Below are 26,065 nucleotides of genomic sequence, written 5' to 3'. Positions count from 1 at the left end.
CTTGTTACTAAAAATCATGTTTTTCATACAGATTGGGGGGGAGGGTGTGTGTGTGTCAAAAAATGATGGGCCCCGGATGTCACATATGCTAAGTACTCCACTGCCCTTATGTCTTAACTATGAGACTGAATACTTATCTTGAGAAATGTGTGAACAAAAATTTAGGGCTCCTTTTACTAAGGTATGCTAGTGTTTTTAGCGCACGCACAAGATTAGCGCGTGCTATAGTGCACTCTAGCCCAAAAATTACCGCCTGCTTAAAAGTGGCTAGCGTGTGCTAAAACCATTAGCACGCCTTTGTAAAAGGAGCCCTTAGTTTGAGTTTTGTTAATATAATGATGTTTTGTGTTTATTGTAGGTGTTTAATGTGCAATCCGCCTAGGATACTGGTTGGTGCGGAACATAAATATTGTAAAATAAATAAAAAGAGAATATCCTTGAAATCTAAGCTTGTAGTAGCATCACTCCTGACCAGTAGTCCCTCCTACTATGAGGTATCTTGTATTTTATATCTTTCAGAGTTGGAAATGACAAGAAGCAGCATAGCTTGAATTCCATCCCATATTGGCAACTGTTTACCAGTAGTGAGTATCAGAAAGAAACCGCTATTATTGACTTCTCAGAGTGTAACTAGGAGCTATTTAAAATTGTTCCAGTACAACTGTCTTTTTTTTTTTTTTTTTGTAAAACACAGGTACAGATCCTCTTTGTGTAGAGATTCCTGCCAGTTCATTGAAACAGCACATGCAATGCAGATACATCTTAACTGGAGGTGGGCATGGGTCGGCACGAGCTGCTTGCTGCTTGGCATGGTAATGTTGGTTTATGTCATATTGGAACGATCTGTTCCTCCATTTACTGACTCTACTGTGGATGACAGACGTACCACAAAGACGAGGTCAGAGAGACTTGTTTCTGATATGGAGGAGTCAGCAGAGGACTTGGCCCAACCCGTCTATAAACGGCCTCCACCAGACCCTAATCTTCCAGGAGAGTGGGGCAAAGCTGCCCATCTACAGCTAACTGAAGAAGAAAAAAAACAGATGGAGGATAGTATTGAAAAATATGCTATCAATATTTATTTGAGTGACAGGATATCTTTGCATCGTCACATAAAAGACAATCGCATGCCCGAGTAAGTATATATGGTAACTACTGCTTGATCTCCACTGCTCTCAGCAGAGGACAAAGCTACTTATGAAGAGAAAAAAGAACAGTGGCACCTCCTTGGTTGATTCTGGTGTGATTGGAGTTAGAAAGCTGCACGGGAATGGGGATGACAGGAATACCGCGGGACCCGTGGGGATGCCCCCTTGGGTCATGGAGATCCCGTGGGGATGCCTCCTCATGGTCTCAGAGATCCCACAGGGTTGTAGGCAGCTTGAGTCGAGAGGCTCCTCTTCTTTTCCTGCTTGCAGCACGCACACGTAGTCGACCGGAAGTCTTACCCTGACATGAGAGCTGACGTTGAGGGAAGGCTTTGCATCAGTCATGTGCAGCGTGCAGAGCAGCGGGCAGATCTCTTCCTGGCCGAAGAACATGTAGCTTGCAGGGGGTTGCGCAGTCCTTCTCCCCCCAAGAACTGGTAGTTGAGGTAGGCGGGCAACTTGAGCGCCCGGAGGCAGTGGAAAGGGTGGTCAGAGGTGGTGCATTTGGGTGTTCTGTAGAGTGGGGGAGCAGTGGTGGAGAGCAGCGCCTTCCCCCCCCCTGTCTTCCGAGTAGTTCTGCCCCACGCAGATCTGCTCAGACCCGAGCCGTGGGAAGTTCTCACAGCGCAGCCTCTCGGGCCACTGGAAGCCAAACTTGTTCCTCATAGCCTCGCAGCCCTGCCGCGCCTGCTCGCAGATGGACTGGCACGGCGGGATGGCCTGCTCCAGCACCATACACGCCAGGGTGTACATGGAGCAACTTGAGCTCCGGGGTGCAGTGCACTTTCACCAGCGGGTAGAACTGGTGCACCTCCAGGCCGGTGTCTTCCTGGTTCATGTGGCCCAGCAGGTCTACAGTTAATTACTAGGTAACAGTAACTGGAAAGGCACCAGAGAATTTGCTAGGCTGAAACCCGACCAGACTTGGTTTGTTTGGGCTTTTACTGCTTTATTTTGGTGGTGTCAGTTATGGAAAAATGTTCAGTATATAGGGGCAGGATGGTCTGGTTGTAGGCAATGTCCGTGCACAGGGGGATGGAGATGGGCTGGCAGAAGCCATGGTCCTGGAAGGAGGTGCCCCTTTCCCCGTGGAATTGGCTGCAGCACACCACTCAAAAGTTCAGGAAGGGCAGCAGCGGAGAGGCTGGACAGTGCCAGATGCTGGAGAGAGGCATTGTGGGCAGATTGGAGCAAGAAATCACTGCAAAAAAACTTGGGGGGGGGGGGGAAATTCCTCAATTCTGTGGCTTGTGGTGACAAAATGGATCCGCTGTGCAAAGAAAGTTTTCAGGACATGAGCGCCCAGTATTTCCAAACGGGCCCTGCACGCTGCACATGACTGCATATTAGACCTACATATTAGACCTACTGCACTGACGCAAAACCTTCCCTCCGATGTCAGATCTGATGTCGGGGGAAGACTTCTGGTTGGCTATGTGTTCATGCTACAGGCAAGAAAAGAAGACGAGCCTCTCAGTTCGAGCTGCCTCCAACCCCTGCTGTTATCTGGAAGCAAACGCAGGACACAGAAGGGGTTGAATGTGGGAGGCAAATGCGGGACACAGAAGGGGGGGAGGGTGTGCGTTTTTGGACACGGCATAAACTTTGGAGAGAGGATGGAGGAAGATAGGGAAAGAGATGCTGAGGTGGGGGAGGGATTAGAAAGGGAGAATTGGGTGTGGGTGTGTACATGGGGAATGGAAGAGAGGAGAATTTTTGGCTATAGGGAGGGAGGGAGAAATGTGGTGGAAAGGGAACAGTGGGCCAGATTAAAAGGGATGCTAGAGGGAGGAATGTTGGTGCTGGAGAGGGGTGCTGGAGAGGGGTGATAGAAGAAGAAATGTTGGTAATTGGGCTGGTGGGCAGGGGTGAAAGATGCTGACATGGTCCGGGGGATGAGAGAGGGATAAATGATGGACCATGGTTGGAGGAACCAATGGACAGCAACAGAAAAATTTACAGAAGATGAGAAAGCGGAAAAAAGAAACTGGGACCAACTTGATGGAAAATTAATTCTCCAGACAACAAAGGTAAAAAAAAACAGAATTTATTGACTAAAATATGTTAGCTTTGGGAAATGTATATAGCAAATGTCTTTGTATTGTGTTCAAAAGAAAAGGAAATACATTTCTGGTTTTATTTCTACAGTGTTAAAATACTTGCTGACAACTCTTGCTATGGCTAATGGGGATCCCCAAGTACTGCTAGCAGAGGATCTCTTCTAGAGACGGCCAGAACTCCCCTCCACCAATTGCAGCAGTCGCTGGCAGCAACCATAAGCCACTGAGGTGCCAGCATCTGTGATTCAGGGACGCTACTGCTGCCTGCCAAGCTTGGCAAAAGGGACCCCCGACCTACTGCAGAGGAAGTCCTCAGCTGATAGCTTGGGGGTCCTCATCAGCTGAGTATTTTATATGTACATTAGAGGCTCTGGTAGAAACCCGTTCAAGTATGTATTCTTCCCAATTAATATTTCCAAATTAATAGTACATGTAAATAGGTCTCTACCAGAGCCTTTAATTCAGTAGCATAATTAAATGAAATAACTACTTCTGAAGTTTATAGAGACGGGTGGGGATGAATTTGATTCCAGCGTGGATGGGCAGGGACAGGTTTGACTCCTAGCGGGGACAGGTCGGATTCTACCGGGGATGGGCGGGGATGGATTTGATTTCTGTCCCCGCGCAACTCTCTAATTGGCGTGAAGGATACAGGCTAATTCATCTCTGCACAGTTGTGAATTAATCAATGGAGTGACCACTAAAAAAAGTGCAGTACTTTTAGTTCATTGATTTGCAGAATCCAAGGCAGCATGGTTTTCACCAGAGAGAGACTCTGTCAAATTTCTTTCACCAGATTATTAGATCAGGGGTAGGCACTAGCTGTGGCATACTTAGATTTCAGTAAAGATTTTGCCCCAGACTTGCTCACTTAGTTAAGAGTCTCCTGAATATGCCAGTAATTGACCACTTGTTGGCAGACTGGGTTAAAACTGGCTTAGTGATAGACCATAGAAGGAAGCCATGACTGAAATTCAATAGAAGGAAAGAGGAATTGCTAGGGAGAGTGTCTCAGGGCTGATCCATGTACTCATAATGGAAATTTCAGAGGTATGTGTTGGACCTTTTGAAGTTGTTGTTTTCAGATGATGCTGAGATCTGCAGTGAGGTGTATATTCAACTATGGCAGCTAAGGTTCAATGGAAAGAAGTGTAGAGTTTTGTTCTGAGAATGCCAGTATTTAAAGGAGGGATGTGCACCCAGATGTACAGAAGAACAAAAACTCTCCGTGAATAAGACACCAGCAACATAAGGTACAGAGTGGACACCGAACAAATGGAAACTTGGAAACAATCACCAATCAGGCTTTATTGGACAACGCTGTGATGAAAGCATAAATAACTTGACACGACTCGTGTTTTGGCCAGTAGGCCTGCATCAGGAGTCATACTAAATAAAAATAACAGAATAAACACACACAAAAACTCTTAATACATACACCCATAATATGTACATGTAGAAACTGCTAATAACACTATAAGATGAACATTTATGCTTTAAAACAATGTCAAATAAAATCATAAAGAGGTAATAGAATTGTACAATGAAATAATAAAAATGAAAACTAAAGTAGCAAGGGGATCAGGGAACCATCTACTTTACTTAATAAAAATATACATATTAGACCTACTGTATAAAAACTTACTGTTCTGATGTATTAGTATACCAATGGTGAATGTATTGAAGCTCATGTGACACAAATGGCAACTCTGAATGAATAGAATAAAAATTTGATTGAAATGAAAATTAGGTGACACTAGGCAGCCTTTGGGACTGGCACCTAGGTCCATGGTGCCTAGTGTCACCTAGTGACGTTAAAGCCTGAAAAAGGGTGTGTTTAGGGGCGGCACTGGGCTTCGGTGTCACTAGGCAACTCTAGCTGCAATTCAGCAAGGACCCTAGGTGCTAGAAATGTTGGCTTGTAAAATCCTGGCCTACATTTCTTTTTTCTTTTATTATTTATCATATTCATAATAAAACAATCAAGCATAAACTTGTACATAAAGCTTTAAGCATAGAGTAATTTTTAAAGCAAAATAATACATAAGGCAACAAATAAATGCTTAATCTAGCCCTAGTTCTCAACAGTTTCCAAGATTAAACTTAACGGAATCAAGAAATATTTATGAAGAACTTAGATCATTGATTTGGCTGAAATCAAGTTGAAATAATCACCTCATTAAGATCTCTATATTGGGCTTTAAATTATCTTTAGATCTTATTTTCCTTCTCCAGTCATGACAGCGATAGGAAAGATGTCAACTGAGCAGGCTCAAAAAATACATATTTTTGTGAAAGATATCGCACTACATATTAAAAGGGTGACGTAAGTAAAAAGTTGCCCCTAAGGCCAGAACCCCCGGTTTCAACAACAAAAATTCTTTCCTACGTTTTTGGGTGTCCCTGGCCAAATCCGGATACATTTGTACTTTTAAACCTAAAAAGGACTTCTGCTTATTCTTAAAGAAACACTTCATAAGCCAATTTTTATCTGGTGCCATTGCTACTGTAAGTAACAATGTAGCAGGTGTAACAGTTTCACTTTCAACAAGTTCAAGCAATTCTGATACATTTAAGTCAGGAGCAATTCCTTGCTGCTGATCTTGAAGTTTTGCTGGTAAGTAATAAACCTGGGATAGAGGAGGTAATTGTTCCTCGGTAATCTCCAAAACCTCCCTCATAAATCTTTTCTAACAATTCCCTAGGAGAATAAGCAGCACTTCTAGGGAAATTAATTAATCTAATGTTGTTGGAGCATGACAGATTTTCCAAGGATTTCAATTTTCTCCTAAGATTCAAATTATCTTTAATCAAAGTTTCTTGAATCTTTTTTAACCGAAGTCAATTCCTGAATCACTTTATCCACAGAATTTTTAGATTCAAGTATTCCAGATTGTAAGTCTTTAATATCATTTGCTTGAGCCTTTAATTGATTATCCATAAGTTGAAATTGAGGATTCATTAATGCAGGCAGATTTGCTACAAGGTCCCAAATGGAATCTAAAGTTACCTCTTGGGGTTTCTGGACTTAAGGAAAAGCAAATGTTCCCAAAGAGTGCTGATCAGTTGTTTCTGTCCCACACTGTACTTCCTCCTGGGAAGAACCATCTCCACGATAGAACGTTACTTCAAGATCCAAATTCGGACTTCCCTCGACAAGAGACAAATCCGGCATAGCTCCTCTGTTGAAGATTTCCCCGGCCTCATGGACTTGCAGCGTCTTTGTTCCTAGGCGCTGCTCCATCCGCAGGGAGCTGGCGCTCTGAGGGCGTGGAGGCGGAGCCCTGACATCAGGAGTCAGGATGGTATCGGGTCCCAAGGACACCACCGCTGTTCCGCTTTTCCGGGGCGTCTCCAGCGGGAGCGTCTCCAATAAGGTAGAAGGGGTGACCTACAGATGCCGCAAAAGCCCCTCTATGTCGCCATAGCTGGCCAATAAAGGGCTACGTGAGGCCCCAGCAGAGCTCTTCCCTCTCTGCTTTGGCATCACGCTTAAAGAAGAGAAAAGGCAAGTAACAAGCAAGTATCCCTAGCAGGCTTCTGAGCGTACAGCTCAGACAAGTCAGGCCGCGGCCATCATGGAGACATTTCCGGCCTACATTTCTGGGGCTTAAGGTCCTTGGGAGCTGCAATTCTTATTGACATGCAGCAGGCGCCACTTACAGAATCAGGGCCTCATTGTTTAAGTTCTGTCTTAGGGCAACCATTCACTATTTTTGTCGTTAGTAGCAGCAGTTTGGCACTTTTTCAAGGCTTTTGCATTGTAATGGGCTCATTCTACTTTTCTTTGATCTGCATGCCCTGCAGCTAAGGTAAATATACCATATTTTTTGCTTCATAAGACACACTTTTTTTTCCACCCAAAATTGGGTGGAAATTTCGGTGCGTCTTCTGAAGCGAAGGTAACTTTTTGTAAACACCCTCACCCATCCCGTTGTACCTGTTTAAAATGTCCCACTCATTAGGGGTATGTGGGCTGACTGCTCTCTGCCCCCGCCACTGCTCCCCGCCCAGCTGCCTGCAGACGCTGCTCCCTGCTCACCGTCACTACGGTGCAACTCCTGGAAGGGAAGGACCAGCGTGCAGCGATTGTACGTCGCCGGCCCACAAACCTTCCCCCAACGTCAGTTCTGATGTCGGGGGAAGGCTTATGGGCTGGCAATGTGCAATTGCTGCACACTGGCCCTTCCCTTCTCGGAGTTGCGGTGCAGTAGCGGCAGCGGACCAGGGGCAGAGGAGGAGGAATCGGTGACAAGGTTGGGTAAATATGGATGTAAAGAGAAGTGGGTTGAACACTCTCCTCCTTCGATACTGCTGCCCGGTCCTGACAGGATGTGACTTCATAGGCCAGCTGCTGTGAGGAGAGAGGGCTAGCACCAGCATCAAAATCAGCAACAGGGGAAGGAGGTCCCTTCTAGTCCTAATGCTGCTGCTTGATACTAATGCTGGACTTCCTTCCTTGCGGCAGCTGGCCTATGAAGCTGTGTCTTGTCAGGACCAGGTAGTAGCATCAGAGAAGGGAGGAGGGAACAGGCCTGGGGATGCAGAGCATGGGAGGTGCTAAAACAGAGTGAGTTTGGGCCAGGGGCATGGGTGCCAAAACAGAAGAGTAGATCCAGGATTCCTTAACATATTGAGCCAGCCCTGGACTGGGAGATCTTGATTGCCCAGTTTGCAAGTTAGAAGATGGAAGTTGTTTTTGTTTTTTCCTGGTAACTGCTAAAATATAAAATATACATTACATTACATTAGGGACTTCTATTCCACCTATACCTTGCAGTTCAAGGCAGATTACAAAAGAGCTAACTGGACATTTCCAGTGAAGTTACAACAGTTTTGGGTTTTTTTGTTGTTGTTTTTTTTTTTTGGTTACAAGGGAGGAGAGGTACCTGGATTAATTCTGGAAGAACTTGCAAATTGGATATTAAATTGACTGTACGTTACTGTGTGATATAACAAATAGATTACAGTTAGAGTACAAATAAGATTACATTACATTTCAGGGATCTGAATACTTGGTTGGTGTTTTGGGGAGGAAGAGATTATTTAAGTGGAGGTTTTGGGGGAGAATTTATCTAGGAGGAGGGGGAAGGGTTGGGTTAAGATATCTGGATAAATTTTTTGAAAAGTAGGGTTTTGATTTCTTTGTTTTCTGTTCCAACTTGGGAGATTCAAATTCAGGAAACTTTATTGGCATGACAATTGGCATTGTTGTGGGCATTCCAGAATCCACACTCGGGGCCAGATTCTCAAAACTTAAGGTTGGGTAAGGTTAAGGGTAGGCAAGCTTCAGCGTGGCAGGGAGGGTGGAAGGCAGGCTCTGGTGCGGCAGGGTGGACGAAGGACAAAGGCTGGAAGGCAATGAGGGGGCACAAACTTGGGACATGGGAGGGAGGGAATAGAAAGGGACAATTGGGCCTGAGTGAAGAAAGGAAGGAAGGAGACTCTTGAAATCACCAGACAACAAAGATAGGAAAAATGATTTTATTTTCAATTTAATGATCAAAATGTGTCAATTTTGAGAATTTATATGTGCTATGTATATAGTGTATGTATATGAAAAATGAAAGGAACAGCTTGGCAGGGAAGGGGAGACAAGGTGCAGAGCTTGGCAGGGAGGGGGGACAGGGTGCAGAGCCTGGCAAGGAGTGTGGGGTTGGGTGTAGAGCCTGGTAGGGAGTGAGGGGTGGGTGCAGGGAGTGGGTGCAGAGTCTGGTATATAGTAGTACACAATTTGGTTCAGAATGGGTTTTTTCTTGTTTTCCTCTAAATGGGTGCAGGGAGTGGGTGCAGAGTCTGGTATATAGTAGTATACAATTTGGTTCAGAATGGTTTTTTTTCTTGTTTACTCTAAATCTAGGGTGCTTCTTATGGAGCGAAAAATACGGTAGCTAAATATCAGTTTGTAATTTCCTCTTTACTTGTACACCTTATAGCTAGTCTTGATTCAGCTTTAAACTTTGTATTTGGTATTTTTCTCACTCTTTCACGTTTATTTATTTTATTCCTGTTTTACATATTTTAGTTGAAGTGTTCTCCCTATGTCGTTTCCTGATCACTGTCTCTCAGATGACTCATTCAAATTTTATGGTCTGACCCTTGTTTTCTGTATAATTTAAATGATTAGCTTTGATAAAATTCTATTTTTGGTTCTATCATAGTGTGCACTTCTGACACCTATGCAGTTAGCTTTAAATGCAGATTTACACTTATTTATTTATTCAATTTTCTATACCGTTCTCCCAAGTGAGCTCAGAATGGTGTACATGAATTTATAGTCAAATGTATTTTATTGAGCAAACAAGAGTACAACAAACAACTAGTCACATAACAAAATCAGCTCAACAATTTTAGAATACCCACCAAAGAACCCCCACCCCTGCCCCTCTCCCAACCCAAACAACCCCCCACCCCCCCGGGTCCTCCATCCAAGTACATAGCAGCAAAAAATTAGAAAAGTGAAAGGTAATGCACCACTTCATAACAAAGAATCAGAAAACAAGAATCAATAGTTGAGTACCCGGCTACGAGCCAAAGGAGTCAAGGTAGTCCAAAAGGGTTCCCAAGTACGCTGAAAAATGCAGCCTGGGAGTGAAGAAAGATCGTGCACATCCCTCCTCTCCCACATCAGGAGTGAAATCATTCGGCAGCACCAGAGGGAGTAGTCTGGAGCATCAGCCTCAAGCCATTTCAACAAAATGCATTTCAGAGCAATCAGAACTGTCCACTTGAGAAAGGCTGCAACTCCTTTCGAGCGAGGAAAGTAATGAGGAACAGTCCTAAATAACAGCAATGGGGAGCGGCGAATGGTAATGTGCCAGATGCTCTCCACAAAAGCAAAGATAGCAGTCCAAAAAAGTTGAATCTTAGGGCAAGACCAAAACATGTGTCCCAAGCCCGCTTCCAGAGCCTGGCAGCGAAGGCAGGCAGCAGAAAGACGAAAGTGGGACAAATAAGCCCTTTTAGGAGAGATGTATAAACGAAAAATCAATTTGAAATATTCCCAAAAGGTAGTATATTTTCGAAAAGCAGGCAGTCGACGGACAGCCAGCAAGAGTATATCAGAGGGCAATTCAACCGCAAGATCGCGAGACCAAGCATCTCGCAACCCAGAGTGGTCAAACAAAGGGGATTCATCCTTCAGATGGCGATGATGGAATTTAAGGGGGACCGCAAGCTGGGAACTAATGGTAAAGGCCGTGGACAACAGCTCATGACAGGAGGCTTGCAAAGCACTAGATGGTAAGGAGGAAATGTAATGGTATATAAGCAAATGTAATGGCATATAAGCAAAATAGTCAGTAGGCGGAAGATCAAAGTCCTCACGCAACTGTGCAAAGGGTTTAAGGACTCCATCATCATCGACCAAATGAAATACATAGTGAATACCCTTCGTTGCCCATCGAGCAAAACTCGGCCCATCAATCCCAGGCAAGAAAGAACTATTAAAGCAGATAGGCAGGAAGGGAGAAACAGAGGGAGAAAGAGCGTGAAATTTATAGACCCAACGCCAAACCTTCCTCAAGGGTCGATGCAGTATTTTCACAGAGAGAGAATCAGGGTTAAGAGAAGGAATCGAATGAAGATAGGCGCTAAAATGAGTAGAATGAAAACAGGAAAGTTCCAAAGAAGTGTTAGTGAACGCAGAGGTACCCCTGAAAAGGTCGTTAATATGGCGCATGCCACAGCCAACTGTCAAATATCTAAGGTTCAATAAGCCCAAGCCACCCCTGTACCAGGGAGTCGCTGCCCGTTTATAAGACAAAGAGGCCTCCTCCCAGCCCAAAGAAATCTCTGTACCAAACTTTCCAACCATCGCTCATCGCAAGACGTCAAATAAAGAGGAAGGACCTGAAATACATAAAGACAACAGGGGACGATGAGCATATTATACAGATGCACTCGACCCAGGAGCGAAAAGGGGAAAGCGTCCCAAAGGTGTAATTTATTCTGAAGAGCCTGAAACAGTGGTGCAACATTTAAGCGATACAGACTAGAGAAGTCCAGCGGAATGGTAACCCCCCAGGTACCGCAGAGTAGAGTCAGCCCAGCGAAGAGGAAAGGCACCTCTCCACGTTGTTCGTAACTCTGGAGGAAAAGGCAAGGCCAAGGATTTGTCTAAATTGAGGGACAGACCCAAGTAAAAGCCAAATTCAGAAACAAGATCCAATGCCGCCGGGAGAGAATCTTCAGGCCGGGTAAGAATCAAAAACATATCGTCTGCATACGCCAGGGTCTTAAGCTCCAGGTCACCAACTGAGAAACCCCTGACCTCTGTGAAGCCCCGAAGAGTACACAATAAGGGTTCCAGAGAAAGAAGGAACAGTAGGGGGGAAAGAGGGCAAACCTGACGGGTACCACGAAGAATAGGGAAAGAGTCCGAGCAGGTCACATTGACTAGCAGAGAAGCCTGCGGATTAGAATAGAGGGAATTCACAGCGTCCAGATAGAAACCCCCCAACATATTCCAGGGTACGAAATAAGAAGGACCAGTGAATATTATCAAACGCCTTAGATGCATCCAGGCTAACAAAAAGGGTCGGTATGTGGCGAGATTGACACTGAGCAAGGGCAAGGAGGACTTTTCGTACATTGCTAACAGACTGACGGCCCGAACGAAAGCAACCTGGTCCTCATGGATAAGCTGCGGTAGATGAGGAGCAAGACGATCAGCCAACATACGAGCAAAGAATTTCAGATCCATGTTTATCAATGAGATAGGGCGGTAAGACCCTGGCAGGTCAGCCTCCTTACCAGGCTTCAAGAGTAAAGAAATAAGGGCCTCATTCGCAAAGCGTGGAAAGGAGCCCCGAGTGATAGCTGCGTTAAAGTAGGCCAGCAAAGGACCGGAAAGATGAGGAGAGAGAAGCCGGTAAAAGTCACCCAAAAAACCATCTGGGCCTGGAGCCCAATCTGAGTGGAGCGCTTTAATGGCAGACTCCAATTCAACCGCCTGAAACGGTTGAGAAGACACCACGTCCGCTGGCAGACGAGGTAAACCAGAAGAGTGAAGATAATCCGTCAACATCTCCGGAGCAGCATCATCCGGAGCTTCGTATAACCAACGAAAGAAGTCAAACAGGACCCCGGAGATATCCGATGTTTTGGACACCACCCCTCCATTCCGAGTTCGAAGAGATAAAATAGGCTTCCTACCAGACGCGGCCGAGACCAAACGAGCCATCAGGCAGCCAGGTTTGTTCCCATAACGAAGAAGGCGATGATGATAAAAGGCTCTACATTTTTGGGAACGGGAATGAAGGAGCGAATTCAAAGCCACCTGAGTAGACAGATAACATTCACGAGTCTCACGAGAAGGGTGGAGGGAAAAGGACCGTTTTGCCAAAAGCAAGGCCCATTCCAGAGTAACAATCCCTCGATTAATCCGCCTAGTACGAGCACACAGAAAAGAGATGATTTGTCCCTGGATCACCGCCTTTCCAGCCTCCCAAAACAAAATAGGATCGTCCAAATGGGGAGCATTATTGGTAGAATAGTCCTCCCATTGAGTCTGTAAAAAGGTCCGAAATTCCTCATCCTTAGCAAGATAGAAAGGAAACCTCCAGGACGACATCCAGAGATCCGTGGCATCCAGGAGAATATCCACCCAAATCGGGGGATGGTCAGAAATGGACAGAGGACCGATTTCGGCCGACTGAACGGAAGGAAACAGAGACGGTGACAAGAAAATATAATCGAGGCGAGACCAGGTCCCTTGGGCACGAGAAAGATGAGTATAGTCACGAACTTCAGGGTGAAGAAGACGCCAAGGATCCACCACGGAAAGAGTGGCACAAAAGTCAGAGAGAAGATGACCTTTAGCACCCAAGGAGGAAACGGGATCCAGATTTATCCAAATCATGGCTCATGACCAAATTAAAATCTCCCATGAGAAGGGGATCCCCAGGAAAACGAGAGCAAAGGGTAAGCAACCGTTGCACAAATGCCGACTCTCCCGAGTTAGGACCATAGACCACCAGAAGAAGATAAGATAGGGCTCCCAAAGTAAGGCGCAAAAGCAGATACCTACCATCAGTCGCCTTATCAAGAACTTGTACCCCAATAGGAGAAGATTTCCGAACCAACACAGCTATGCCACTGTGGCGGCCCTGAGAAGAAGCAAAGTAAACCTCCCCCACCCAAGAACGACGTAACTTAAGATGTTCTACGTCAGTCAAGCGAGTCTCCTGTAAACAAGCAATATCCAATCGACCGTGCTGCAAGGCAGCCAGAATTTTGGACCGTTTTATAGGGGACGTGATGCCTCCAACATTCCAAGAGGTTAATATAAAAGGGGTACTCAGGTCAGAAAATCAGGGAGAACATGCTGAAAAAAGAAAGAGAAAAGCATGAAAACCACCCCAAGGGCCCAGCCACCCCCCAGAGTAGTATCAAATGGTAGCAGTAACCAATAGTTAAACAAGAAGAATATACAATGCAAAAAATAGGAATATACCAACGGAAGGAGGACCCCCCCACCCCCACAAACCCATCCCACCCCAACCCAATCCCCCAATGTGGAACAGAGAGAGAGTCACGCAAAGACGCAGTCAGGGCCCCAAATCCCCCAACCTCAACCACACCACTCTCACTTAGATCCCCACAGCAAACCACCATACACGTATACACAAACACCCAGAGAGGCCACAGCAAAGCAAAGCCAAGATGCAGCAGTGATCCCAGGGCACAGAGAGAAACTCAGCCCCACAGCCAGCTGGCACAAGAGAATCACCAAGAGGCCTCTCTGAGTGTCACACCTCCCAAACAGACACACCACAACCAATTACACAGTCACAGAGTGTGAAAGAAAAAGCAAACTCCAAGGCCACCAGGAAACCAAACACCCAGAAAAGCAAACACTCACCCCCCCTGCCATCCGACCTCAGCAAAACACCATTCCAGTGCCCCAATCAAAACTGAACCCCACAAGCACATCCCAATCATGCAAGATAAATCAAACATGCGAACCAGACAAAGTGCCAACTCCACAAAAGAGGGAGGTCAAGCATCCATCCAAAAAAAACACAGCAAGAACTGCCCCTTAGCAAACCGGCCCCGTAATGACCCAGGCAACACCCCCTCCCCCAGTGTCAAAATGCTCCGACCAAAAGTCCCAGCAGGGGACCCCCCAGGCCACTGCACCCCCACAGACCCCCAACAGACACCTGGAGCAAACAAGGGGATCCTGAGAACTGTTTTGAAAGTCCCAAACATGAACTGCAAACAGTACAAAACATAGAAACCAGGGGTGCAATCACAATGGGAAGCAGGCGGTAGGGGACAACACACAGAAGCCGCCTGAATGGGCCGCTAACCAACCCAAGAGCAGGGTGAGAACCAAAATACCAGAAAGGTCCAGATCACTAGAGGTCCGAAAAGGAGTAAAGGTGGATTCACCCCAGATAAGGCTGCTGTGGACAAACAGGGCAAGGAGGGCACACCCAAGCCATAGGTAGGCCCCCGCGCCCAGGAGCGGCCCCTCTCGGGTCAGCAGCTAAAGACAGACAGAGCCAACAAAGCACAGCGCTCCAACCCTTGACACCCAGGGAGGGAGAAGGCTCTACAAAAGGGCCTAAGGCCAAAACACAAGCTGAACTCGAACAGAGAGGCCCCCCTCTTAGCGAGCACACAGCAATCCACTGGGAGAGGACTGTCACAAGAGGAGAACAGCAACAATGACACCCGGATCCTCAAGAGGCCGATGAAGGGCTAGATTCCCCAGGCAAGGCATCCAGGTAGGCCTGCGCGTCCTCTGCCGTGGTGTAGCTCTTCCAGCCAGCAGCCGTCCAAATCCGCAGAAGGGCAGGATAGGAGAGTTGAAAACGGTGTTTGCGCTCGAACAGGGCCGAACAGACCCTGGAGAACTGGCGATGCCGCTCCCGCAACGCTGGGGAATAATCTTGAAATAAACGGACTGGAGCCCCCTCATAGGTAAGCGTATTCCTGTGTTTCCTGTAGCAGCGCATCAATTCCGTTTTATGCGCGGAGTTGAGAACTTTGAATATTGTAACCCGCGCACGGGTATGATCTGCCCGCCTGCCAAGATGGTGGGCGCGCTCCAGGCGCACGGACCCCATCCCAGCAGGGAGCGGCAGCTCTGCCTGAAGCTAAGACTCCAAGGTGGCAAGTAACCTAGAATCAGAGCAAACCAATCAGACGGAAATTATCCCGTCTCGAGTGGTTCTCTAGGTCCTTGATTTTATCCTCTTGGCGCCGAAGCAAAACTTTGAGAGGTGAGTTCCGCTGCGGAGCCTGAATGTGCATCTTCCACATGGGAGACATGGGTTTCCAGCTCCCCAGTGCGTTTGGTGCGTTTCAGTGATAGCATTTTCCAGCGAGGCTAGTTGGGAAGACAATTGGTCAAATCGGGCGTCTAAGGCCCGCACCACCGATGCCAACAACGCCTCGATATGGGCCGCCGAAAGTGGAAGCGTGGAACCCGCTTCAGCCACCGCCGCCATCTTTGAGTCAGCCCTCGAGGCTCTCACCTCCCGATCCTTTAGGGCTTGGCTAGATTTTCCGCTCATAGTAGGGCTAACAAGATGCAAATACCGATCCATACACCGGACAGGTGAAAAACGCGGGGGAAGTGCAAGATTCCAGGGCTGGAGAGGCGCAGGGGGACTCAGGGCCCCGGAGCTCGAGCAAAGCACGTCTTGCCCGGCTCAGCACATCACGTGAATTTATTCAGTTACTCAGCTAATAATCTCCTCTGCACTCTTTTTACTGTTTCACAGCCACATTCCCTGATTTTATTTCCAACTTGTATATTTTTCACAAAACATGCTTTATCCTTGGACAAGCAAGCAGCATATTCTTATATGTGTGTGACGTCATCCATGGAGCCTGATATGGACAGTGCAAAAGTGCACTATCACTTTAAGCTTTTGAAGCTTCCAGACTACCTGCACTGTGCATGCACAGCTGCCTTCCTGCCCAACGTCAGCTCGCTGTTCCTCTGTTTTTTTGTTCTCCATGGAGCAAAGAAGTTTGGTTAAATTTTGTCAGACTGCGTTGCCTTCACCTCAAATGTTTTTTGTCATTCTCTTTTGATCTTTGGTCTAAACTTTCTTCTTTCATGTACTCGTTTCTAGCTTATACTTAAACATATTTTTTTTTAAAAATTGTTCTATTTTTTTTATTTTCCTTACGCCTTTGGGTCTTCATGTTCTGTCAAAAATTGACTCCTTTGACTTCGTTGCGCAAATTTTTCCATCCATGTCGAAGCCAATAAGCGTTCTTAATAGTGTTCCTATCCATTGCCTTCGTACACTGTTCCTGCATCGGGTAGACCAGCTAAGAAGCCTTCCACTATCCCATCAGCATCGCAGACATCTTCAGCATTGAGTGCCTCGCAGACACCAACGATCTCCCTCTGTGTAGGCAGTGTCACCTATGGGGAGGGCATCCTCATCGAGGTTACCCACCCCTCATCGACCTGCACCACCTATGGTACTGGCTGTTGAGCCAATGGTACCGGTGCTGATTATTCCACAACAGCTGTGGGAGTTTTTTCCGAAGGAGATGAGGGACCACCTTCGGCAGCATGTGGCACCGATGCTAACCCTCAGTCCTTCGGTACCAGTTTGAACATAGTACAGCGGCCCAAAGGTACCGACTTCACTTTTGCATTGAAGCATTGACAAACATTGACGCCCGATACCGATGCTCTGCCATCTAAAAGCGAGAAAACATCAAGACTAACCATTCCCTCTTTGCCTTGGCACCAGCCTGGGACCGTTTCTCCTCAGCGTAGGTGGAAGCATTGATCTACACATTCTCACTCTTGTCACTAGTGGAAGCATCGATCTACACATTCTCACTCTCAACATCATTTTACCTCCTCGTTTTCTTCAGACCAATACTGATATCATCGGAGGAGTCATTCTCACTGTTCTTGAAGTCATCGAATACCTCATTCCAGAAAACGTCACACTTTATCAACTCCTGAGCAGCATCGAGGTATTGAAAGGGAAGATACCAATCTTTCCCCTCATAATACAGATACTGACTTGGAGCCTACACTATATGCAACAGAGCCATATGGAATTCCATTAGACCCATCTCCCCCTCCACCAAGGTGTAGATCTCTGTCAGAAGATCTCATTTACAGAGTACATCAGACAGCTTGGCAGAGACTTACCAGTTAAGCTCAAATCTGATGTAGAGCCTAGAGCGGAGTTGCTAGAGGCTCTGAACTTTGAACCTCCAAAAAAGCTCTTGAAGTTACCCTTGCATGCACTCCTCAAGGAAGCTCTTTTTAAGAACTGAGAGATTCCTTTTTCCATTCCATCTGGTCCTAGAAAAATTGACTATCTTTAGAGGATTATTACTAGTTGAGTCCACTCTTAACAAGTTATCTAGTGCTAGGGTCTATGCTACAGTGCAACCAGTTCATGAACACCAAACAATGGACAAATTTGGTAGATGTCTGTTCCAGAACTCAATGCTTACAAGTATAGTTCTTAACTATAACTTCTATATGACCTATTTGAAACTCGTTAAGTTGCCAGATTTTGAACAGTACCTTATATCTGACAAGCTTATGGAATTCCAAGACATTACTTGAAAACTGCTTCAAGCGCGTAAGTTCATGGCAAGGTCGTCCTTCGATGCCTTTGATGTTACTTTGATAACTTCAGCTATGTCAATTGCATGGCTCCGAGTTTCTGACATGGACATAAATGTGCAGGATTAATTGGCAAACATCCCCTGCCTCAGAGAAGAACTCTTCAGCAATAAAGTGGAAGATGTCACACAGAGACTTACCTGACATAAGCAGAGCTGGTCTGCTTTGATGAGTTCTAGAACTACTCAAAGATCTTCTACCTATGCCTATAAGATGCATTATCCAGTCATTTCCTCTGCCTCCAAACCTCCGCCTCAGAAGAGACAGACTGCAGAAGTCTCAGAAACCTCAACCCTTCACTCCCCAAAAACCAACTTAACTTTTTTGATGTGCTTCTAGAGAGCATAGCCAAAATTTCCCCATCTCTGCTACCTTCTCAACCTCCTGGAGGATGACTTATATCATCATTATTGGACTCTAATTACCTCAGACACCTGGATTCTCACCATAATTCAGCAGGGTTACTCTCCATTTCACATTGGTGCCACAAAACAACCCTTCAAGAGAGTCCTCGTTCACGTCGCAACAGACATCCCTTATTTTTCAGGAAGTAGAAGTTGTGGTCCAACTAAATACCATAGATGTAGTACCCCCTTCCCAGAAAAATTAGGGGTTTTACTCTAGGTATTTCCAAATTTCAATGAAGATGAGAAGTCTTCTTCCCATACTCAACCTCCGAGTCCTCAACAAATATCTCATCAAAGAAAAGTTGCACATGCTATCTCTGGGACTCTATACCCACTTTAGAAAGGAATGATTGGCTGTTCTCTCTAGACCTCAAAGAGGCCTACGTCCACATCTCAATATGTTCCGACTACGGAAATTTCTACCATTTTCAGGTGACTCATCAACATTTCCAATCCAAAGTACTACCATTCAGCCTTGCTTCGTCACCAAAGGTTTTTACAAAGTGCCTGGTGGTGGTAGCAGCAATCCTACATTCCTATGGACTTCTAGTATTCCCCTATCTGGATGATTGATTAATAAAAGCTACCTTACTACAACTAATGCTCTCAGCAACACAGAAGACAGTAGCTTTCCTCTAGATCTTGGGATTCAAAATAAATTTTCCAAAATCTCATCTTCAACCCACTCAGGGAGCTGAACTCAACACCACTCTTCTAAAGGCTTTCCTGCTTCAACAAAGGAAAGAGACCTTATTTCAACTTTGCGATCATGTGACCAATCTACAAGCCATTTCAGCAAGACAATCAAACAGCAATCAGCCACCGCAATCCTAATAGCTTCTCAGTGGCCCAGATAAGCATGGTTTTCCCTTCTACTTCAGCTGAGTGTAAAGATCCAGTACACTTACAGATCTTTTCATCTCTGCTCACTCAGAATCACAGATCTCTTATACATCCCAATCTGCACCCCCTACATCTGATAGCTTGGTATCTTTGCACCTAACTCCATCAGACTTCAACCTTTCTGAATCGGTGCAAGCTATTATAGCTACTTCCAGGAAGCCTTCCATTCAGCAATGTTAGCAACTTAAGTGGACTCGCTTTACTGCATGGTATGCTTTCCACCATCTGGATATGTCTACATCGTTGATTTCTTCCGTCTTGGACTACCTTCTCCACTTATCTAATTCTGGGCTGAAAACAATGTCATTTAGAGCAGTGATTCCCAACCCTGTCCTGGAGGACCACCAGCCAGTCAGGTTTCAGGATAGCCCTAATGAATATACATGGGGCAGATTTGCATGCCTGCCACCTCCATGATATGCAAATCTATCTTATGCATATTCATTAGGGCTATCCCGAAAACCTGACTGGCTGGTGGTCCTCCAGGACAGGGTTGGGAACCACTGATTTAGAGTATACCTTAGTGCTATTAATACTTTCTATACTCCTTTCAATATTAAACCTCTCATTACTCATCTGATTGTTGCTCAGTTTATGAAGGGACTTTATAACTCCAAACCTCCACTGAAGCTGCCTCCAGTTGTCTGGGATCTTAATGTGGTTCTCACCAGTCTTATGAAGCTGCCATTCAATCCTTTGGCAACATCTCATCTTAAGTTTCTTATTTGGAAAGAGATCTTCTTAATCTGGGTCACTTCTGCTCGAGTGATGAACTTCAAGTACTTCTTTGTGATCCACTCTTTACATTGTTTCATCACGACAAAATAGTTCCAAAGTTCCTTCCTAAGGTAGTCACGGACTTTCACCTCAATTAATCCATTGTATTGCCAGTTTTCTTTACAAAGCCTCATTCTCATCCTGGAGAAACACCCCTTCATACTTTGGACTGTAAGCGGGTCTTGGCTTATTATTTACAAAGGACTAAGCCACACAGGACTTCATTTCAACTCTTTGTCTCTTTTGATCCTAACAGATTGGGCCTTCCTGTAACCACGAGAACTATTTCTACCTGGTTAGCGGCCAGCATTTCATCCTGCTATGCAGCTTAAAGGACGTGCAGCTTAAAGGACGTGTTACAGCACACAAAGTCCAAGTAGTGGCTTTTTACGTTCTACTCCCATTGAAGATATTTGCAAAGCAGGTACTTGGTCCTCAGTTCACACCTTTACATCTTACTACTGTCTGGAAGTTTTTTCCAGATGAGATGGCAAAATCGGCTAAGCAGAGGTACAGAATTTATTTTCCTCTTAATTGCCAACACTCCCTCCATCCCACTTCAGAAAGCTAGGGAGTCCCACATATGAGAATATGTTGCCTGCTTGTCCAAGGATAAAGCACAGTTACTTACCATAATAGGTGTTATCCTAGGACAAGCAGGCAGCATATTCTCATATATGGGTGATGTCATCCACGGAGCCTGGTATGGACAGTATGAAAATTGAACTGTCACTTTAAAACTTTTAAAGTGCTTGCAACTATCTGCACTGCGCATGCACGACTGCCTTCCCGCCTGAACAAGCTCAGGGTACCTCAGTTCTTCTTTTTCTGTGGAGTGAAGTATCTTGACTGAACTCCCTTCAGTCGACACTGCCTTCCCGCTTCACTTATTTTCCTTCTCTTTTCATTTGTTCTTGTTTGAGACAAGTGGGAAGAGAAACCTTTGTTTTTCTATTTGAAGTTTTCTTGGCAGTTTTTTGTCAAAAATTTGAGTTTAAATTCGCTGAGTTAATTTTACCATCCATGTCAAACTCTTTTATGGGTTTTAAAAAGTGTGATAGGTGTCAGTTCTTTATTTCTATAGCCAACCCTCATACCTGGTGATTAGGCCCGGGATACTGCATCGAGACTTATTCTTGGTGTTCCTCTTTAAAATCGCGCTCTCTTAAGGCCCGTTGTGCTCAGTAGGTGCAATTGTTCAGCAGTAACATGAACACCGCTAGATCTCAGCCGTCAACATCAAAAACTCCAGCTTCAACATTGACATCACAGGAGATTCCCACATCGGGGAAGCCAGCTAAGAAGCCATCTGCTTCCAAATCAGTATCATAGGTCTCTACAGCATCGAGTCCCTTAATGCAGACCAAACAATGACGTTAACGCTCCCCAGCTTCGCAGGTTGTATCTCCTCCATGGTGTGCATCCTCATCAAGGTCACCCACTCCAAGACAACCTGCTGCACCATTGGTACCAGCTGTTGAGCCATCAGAACTGGTGCCTTCGTTTAGGGAGAGACTTGATGAGTTCTTCCAGAGGGAGCTCAGTGATATTTAAACTGCCCTGCCTGCCGGTGCTTCCATCGACTCTCTAAGTACCGGCCCAGCTTGAGCATAGCATTAGAAGGCCTAAGGGTACCTCTGTGAGCTGTCCATCGGAGCATTGCACTCCTCTGGACTCTCCTGTGAGGAATCATCACTCTCAACCTCCAGGCATCAATCTCCGCATCGATGTTCTTACTCATCACATTGAAGCTTCTCCTAGAGGTGTTGATCTCCTCCTTCGATGCATTGACGATCAAGATGTTGATCCTCATCGCGTTGATCTCAAACTTTAAAGTGTAAGAGAATTACTCATCGATCCTCTTCTTCATCTTCATCAAGGTGGTACCAAAAACGTACACATCATTGTTCGTGACGTTCAACGTCGCCAACTCTCTTATATGATTCGTACCTATGTTCTGATTCAGACTGTTCACCTACTTTATCTGCACCTGAGTCTTCTTCAGACCTGTCGCCGTAGTAAACACTTCCTCGGAGATCTCCTTCAGAAAGACTTTTCTTTACCAAATACATTAGACAGCTTGGCAAAGCTTTGCCTGTTAAGTTAGAAGCCTACACTGCCTACACTGCCTACTTGGAGGCTTTGGATTATAATGAACCTCCTAAAGATCTCCTAAAATTACCATTGCATTCTTAAAGAGGCTTTCTTCAAGAATTGGAAAACACATTTAACCATTACAGTTGCTCCAAGAAAACTTGATTCCCTATACAGAATCGTTTCTTGTCCAGCTTTAACACACACAGCTTCAACATCAGTCTTTAGTGGTGGAATCAACCCTTAAAAAATCTAATTCCAAAGTTTATGCATCAGCACCGCTGCTGGTATCAGAATTCCATATTCGCAAGCAGGATTCTTAATTACAATTTCTACATTTCCTGTTATCTTAAATAACTGGTGAAACAATTGCCTAACTTTGACTAGTATATTCCTATAGATCATTTTGCAGAGTATCAGCAACTTGTGAGAACTCTCTCACAAAGTAGACATATATTGCAAGATCAGCCTGTCATTCTTTTGAAATGTCATCTAGAGCAGTGTTCTTCAACCTTTTTACACCTATGGACCGGCAGAAATAAAATAATTATTTCGTGGACCGGCAAACTACTAAGACTGAAATTTTTTTTAAAAAATCATCGCCGCCCCGTCCCCGCGAGCTCGGTCCCACAAACCATCTGATCCCATCTGCACAAGCATCAAATAGTTATGATTTTATATTGAACATATTTTATTAAAGTATAAAAAGAAACAATATTCTACACAATTGTCATTTTATAAATACAAATAATACAGGGCAAAGATCAACAAAACCCCTGTCTCCCCTCCCCTTCACATATATCCCCTCTACTACCAAGAAAACTGAATAAGCCAAATTATTACAGAATGCTACACAAATATCATGTAACAGAATACCACAGTCACACATGACAGGAATGGTGTTAGGGGAGTGGAACTAGGGCAACTGCCCCCTGGTCAGAGAGAGCCCTAAGACAGCTGGAAGCTAAAGAAGCACTGTCTGGGCTTTGCACTCCCCAGTTATGTCTAGCAAGATACATATTTCAAATCTGATATATTTGAATCACAAGATAGAAATAAAATTATTTTTTTCTATCTTTTGTCATCTCTGGTTTCTGCTTTCATTGCCTTTTCACTCTCTTCCAGCCAGTGTCTGCCCTAAGAACATAAGAATTGCCACTGCTGGGCCAGACCAGAGGTCCATCATGACCAGCAGTCCACTCACGCGTACCATGGCCCAGTACAGTGGCATGATAACCTTCTCTGTCTCTTCAGTCCAGCATCTGCCTCTTCCATTCACTGTCTGTCTTTCCCTGCCATCTCTCCTCCTGCCCCCCCCCCTCGTGGTCTGGCATCTCTGTCCTTCCCTCCCCCCTGTGGTTTTTAGCATCTCTCTCTTCTCATTTCCTTCACTCAGATCTGATATCATTCTCTGCTCTCTCTTCCCTTTTCTTCTCTGGTCTTCCTTCTCTATTTTCTGCCACCATCTAAATTAAATTCTTTCTTACTATTTAGTCCCGTTTCCCTCTTTTCACTGTGTCTACTCACAGCTTGTCACCCCTTTCCCTCACCCCTCCATTATCTTACTATTTTCTTCCCCCTTTATTTATCTCCTCCTTCCATCCAGTATGTGTTCTTTCCCCACTTCCATTCAGCATCTGCTCTCCCCTCTCAACTGACATCCATCTGCCTTCTGCTCTCTCTCCCTTCTTCCCACTTCCATCATCTGTCCCCTTCTCTCTCTCATCTCCTCCATTTCATCATCTGCCCCTTTTCTCTCTATCCCCCCCCCCCAACTTCCATCATCTGCCCCCCTTCCCCTCACCTTTGCAGGTCACTTTCTTTCCCCTGAGGGTGGCTCATGTCAGAGGGGAAGCTTTGGCTGAGCAGAACCGCTTGCAAGGAACAGTGGAACTTACTTGATTGATGTCGATGCTGGGGCCCGTTGCCGTTTGAAGGAAAAAAAAAAGGGACCTGCAAAGGCGAGAGGAAGTGAGACCTCCAGGAAGCTGCTCTTTGCCTTCCTTCAGCGGCCCAAGAGTCAAGACCACCAGCGGCAGCTCTGTGTACTTTTAACTTCGGCACAGAGCTGCCCCTAAGCAATAGTTTAGCGCGGTTTCATGAGGCAGCCTCGGGGCCTTTGCTAGGCCGGCCCGCTTCGATGATGCGATGTGGGCCGGCTTAGCAAAGGTCCCGAGGCTGCCTCATGAAACCGCGCTAAACTATTGCTTAGGGGCAGCTCTGTGCCGAAGTTAAAAGCAAACAGAGCTGCCGCTGGTGGTCTGGAGGTGAGGAGACAAGGCAAGAGGCAAACGCGGTGGAAGGCAGGAGTCCCGGCACAGCGACTGCAACAGGAAGTTGCAAGTCAGCTGACGTCGGCCTTTTGTTGCTGCGGGGACCGAATCCTTCGCGGACCGGCAAGATTTTTTTGCGGACCGCCACCGGTCCGCGGACCGGCGGTTGAAGAACTGTGATCTAGAGCATTGGCTATGTTTGTTGCTATGAGACACTTGGCTAAGAGTTTCTGACATGGATATTAATCTTCAGGACAGATTAGCCAATATTCCATGCTTGGGAGATGAGCTATTTGGGAAGTCCATCAAAACAGCCACACAGACATTAACATTGCATGAAACAAGTTGGAATTCCTTGGTCAAGGCAAAGACTAAACCTTCGACTTCAAGGCAGTCTGCCAAGCCTTCTTATTCCTATCAGTGGCGATATGCTGCTAAACTGTCTGTTTCTAGACCACCACCTCAGAGAAAGCAGAAACAAAATCAATCCGAAAACCTCAGACGACAGCTCCTTAAAAGCCTACTCAGTCTTTTTGATGCGCTTCTCAAGGGCATAGCCACCGTTCCCCTATCTCAGCCTATTCTTCAACAATTGGAGATTGTCTACAAATATACCAGCAGCGTTGGACTCTGAACAACAGATCTGTGGGTCCTCAAAGTCATCAAGGAAGGTAACTCTCTTCAAACCTCCAAATCATCCTCCAAGAGAGTCTTCTTTGATCCCTCAGCAGACTACCTTTCTTCAGGAAATAGAGGCTCTGCTTCAACTAAATGCCATAGAAGTAGTGCCCCCTTCCTCAGAGAAATCAGGGATTCTCTCTGCAGTCCAGCCAGCATAGTGGAGCAGAGAAAAAGAACCACAAGAAGAAAACATAATTTAAGTTTAATTCTTGCCTTTAAGCTGCAGCTTGCATTGCTCAGACTCACTCCATGAGTTCTGGCCTAGAAAATGACTCATGGAAAAAATCTGTCCCCGTCACTACCCCGTCACCGGACCACCATCTCCTTCACGTCCCCTTCACCGCCCCATCCCCATCCCTGCCGTCCCCTTCACTGCCCCGTCCCCGCAGCATCCACCCTTCCCTCTCGCCACCTCACTACCCTTCATCAGCCCGAGAATCTCCCTCCCTCCCCCTTACCTTCGCGGCGTAAAGAAACTTAAGGGAGGGAAGGCGCACGGTCACCGATCTCGCGCAGCCTCTTGCCTCCCTCCGGCCAAATCTATCTCCCTCCATTCCTCCCCCTTACCTTTGCGGCGCCTTAGAAAAGAAACTGATGCCGGTGAAGCCTGCCTGTGTGGGCCGAAGCTTCTTCTCTGACAATTGTCATTTTATAAACACAAATAAAACAGAGCAAGGTTCAACAAAACTCATCTCCCCTTCCTTTCACAAATATCCCCTTCACTATTGTAAAAACTGAACAAACCAAATTACTACAAAATGCTACATAGAAAAATCAAGCTAACAGAATACTTTAGTCACACATGGCAAGAATAATGTTAGGGGAGTGCAACTAGGGCAACTGCTCCCTGGTCAGAGAGAGAGCCATAAGCCAGCTGGAAGCTAAAGAAGCACAGCCTGGACTTTGCGGTCCCCAATTATGTCTAATACCAGGTCCAGCAGGATACAAATTTCAAATCTTAAATATTCTAATCACAAAATATAAAATAAATTAATTTTTTTCTTTTTGTTGTCTGGTAATTTTATTCTTCACATCACATTGGTCTCAGGCTTTGGTTTTATGTTCCTTCTGTCTTCATCATGGCATGGCTGGC

General features: G+C 45.6%; 1 protein-coding gene across 2 annotated transcripts in view; it reads left to right on the top strand.

Annotated features, from left to right (window-relative positions):
- Nucleotides 1-26,065, top strand: part of LOC117353555 (polypeptide N-acetylgalactosaminyltransferase 4-like) — a 244,923-nt gene that overhangs the window by 26,463 nt on the left and 192,395 nt on the right. For both annotated transcript variants that reach the window (XM_033929612.1, XM_033929611.1), the window contains exons 2-3: nt 520-584; nt 695-1,135. In XM_033929612.1, coding sequence (XP_033785503.1) covers nt 750-1,135 — 386 coding nt within the window. In that variant the 5' untranslated portion in view covers nt 520-584; nt 695-749. The remainder of the gene's footprint in view (nt 1-519; nt 585-694; nt 1,136-26,065) is intronic.

Source organism: Geotrypetes seraphini, chromosome 2, assembly GCF_902459505.1.
Source record: "Geotrypetes seraphini chromosome 2, aGeoSer1.1, whole genome shotgun sequence".
NCBI lineage: Eukaryota > Metazoa > Chordata > Amphibia > Gymnophiona > Dermophiidae > Geotrypetes > Geotrypetes seraphini.
The sequence above is the reverse complement of the archived record's forward strand: the minus strand, read 5'-3'. Positions and strand labels throughout refer to the sequence as shown.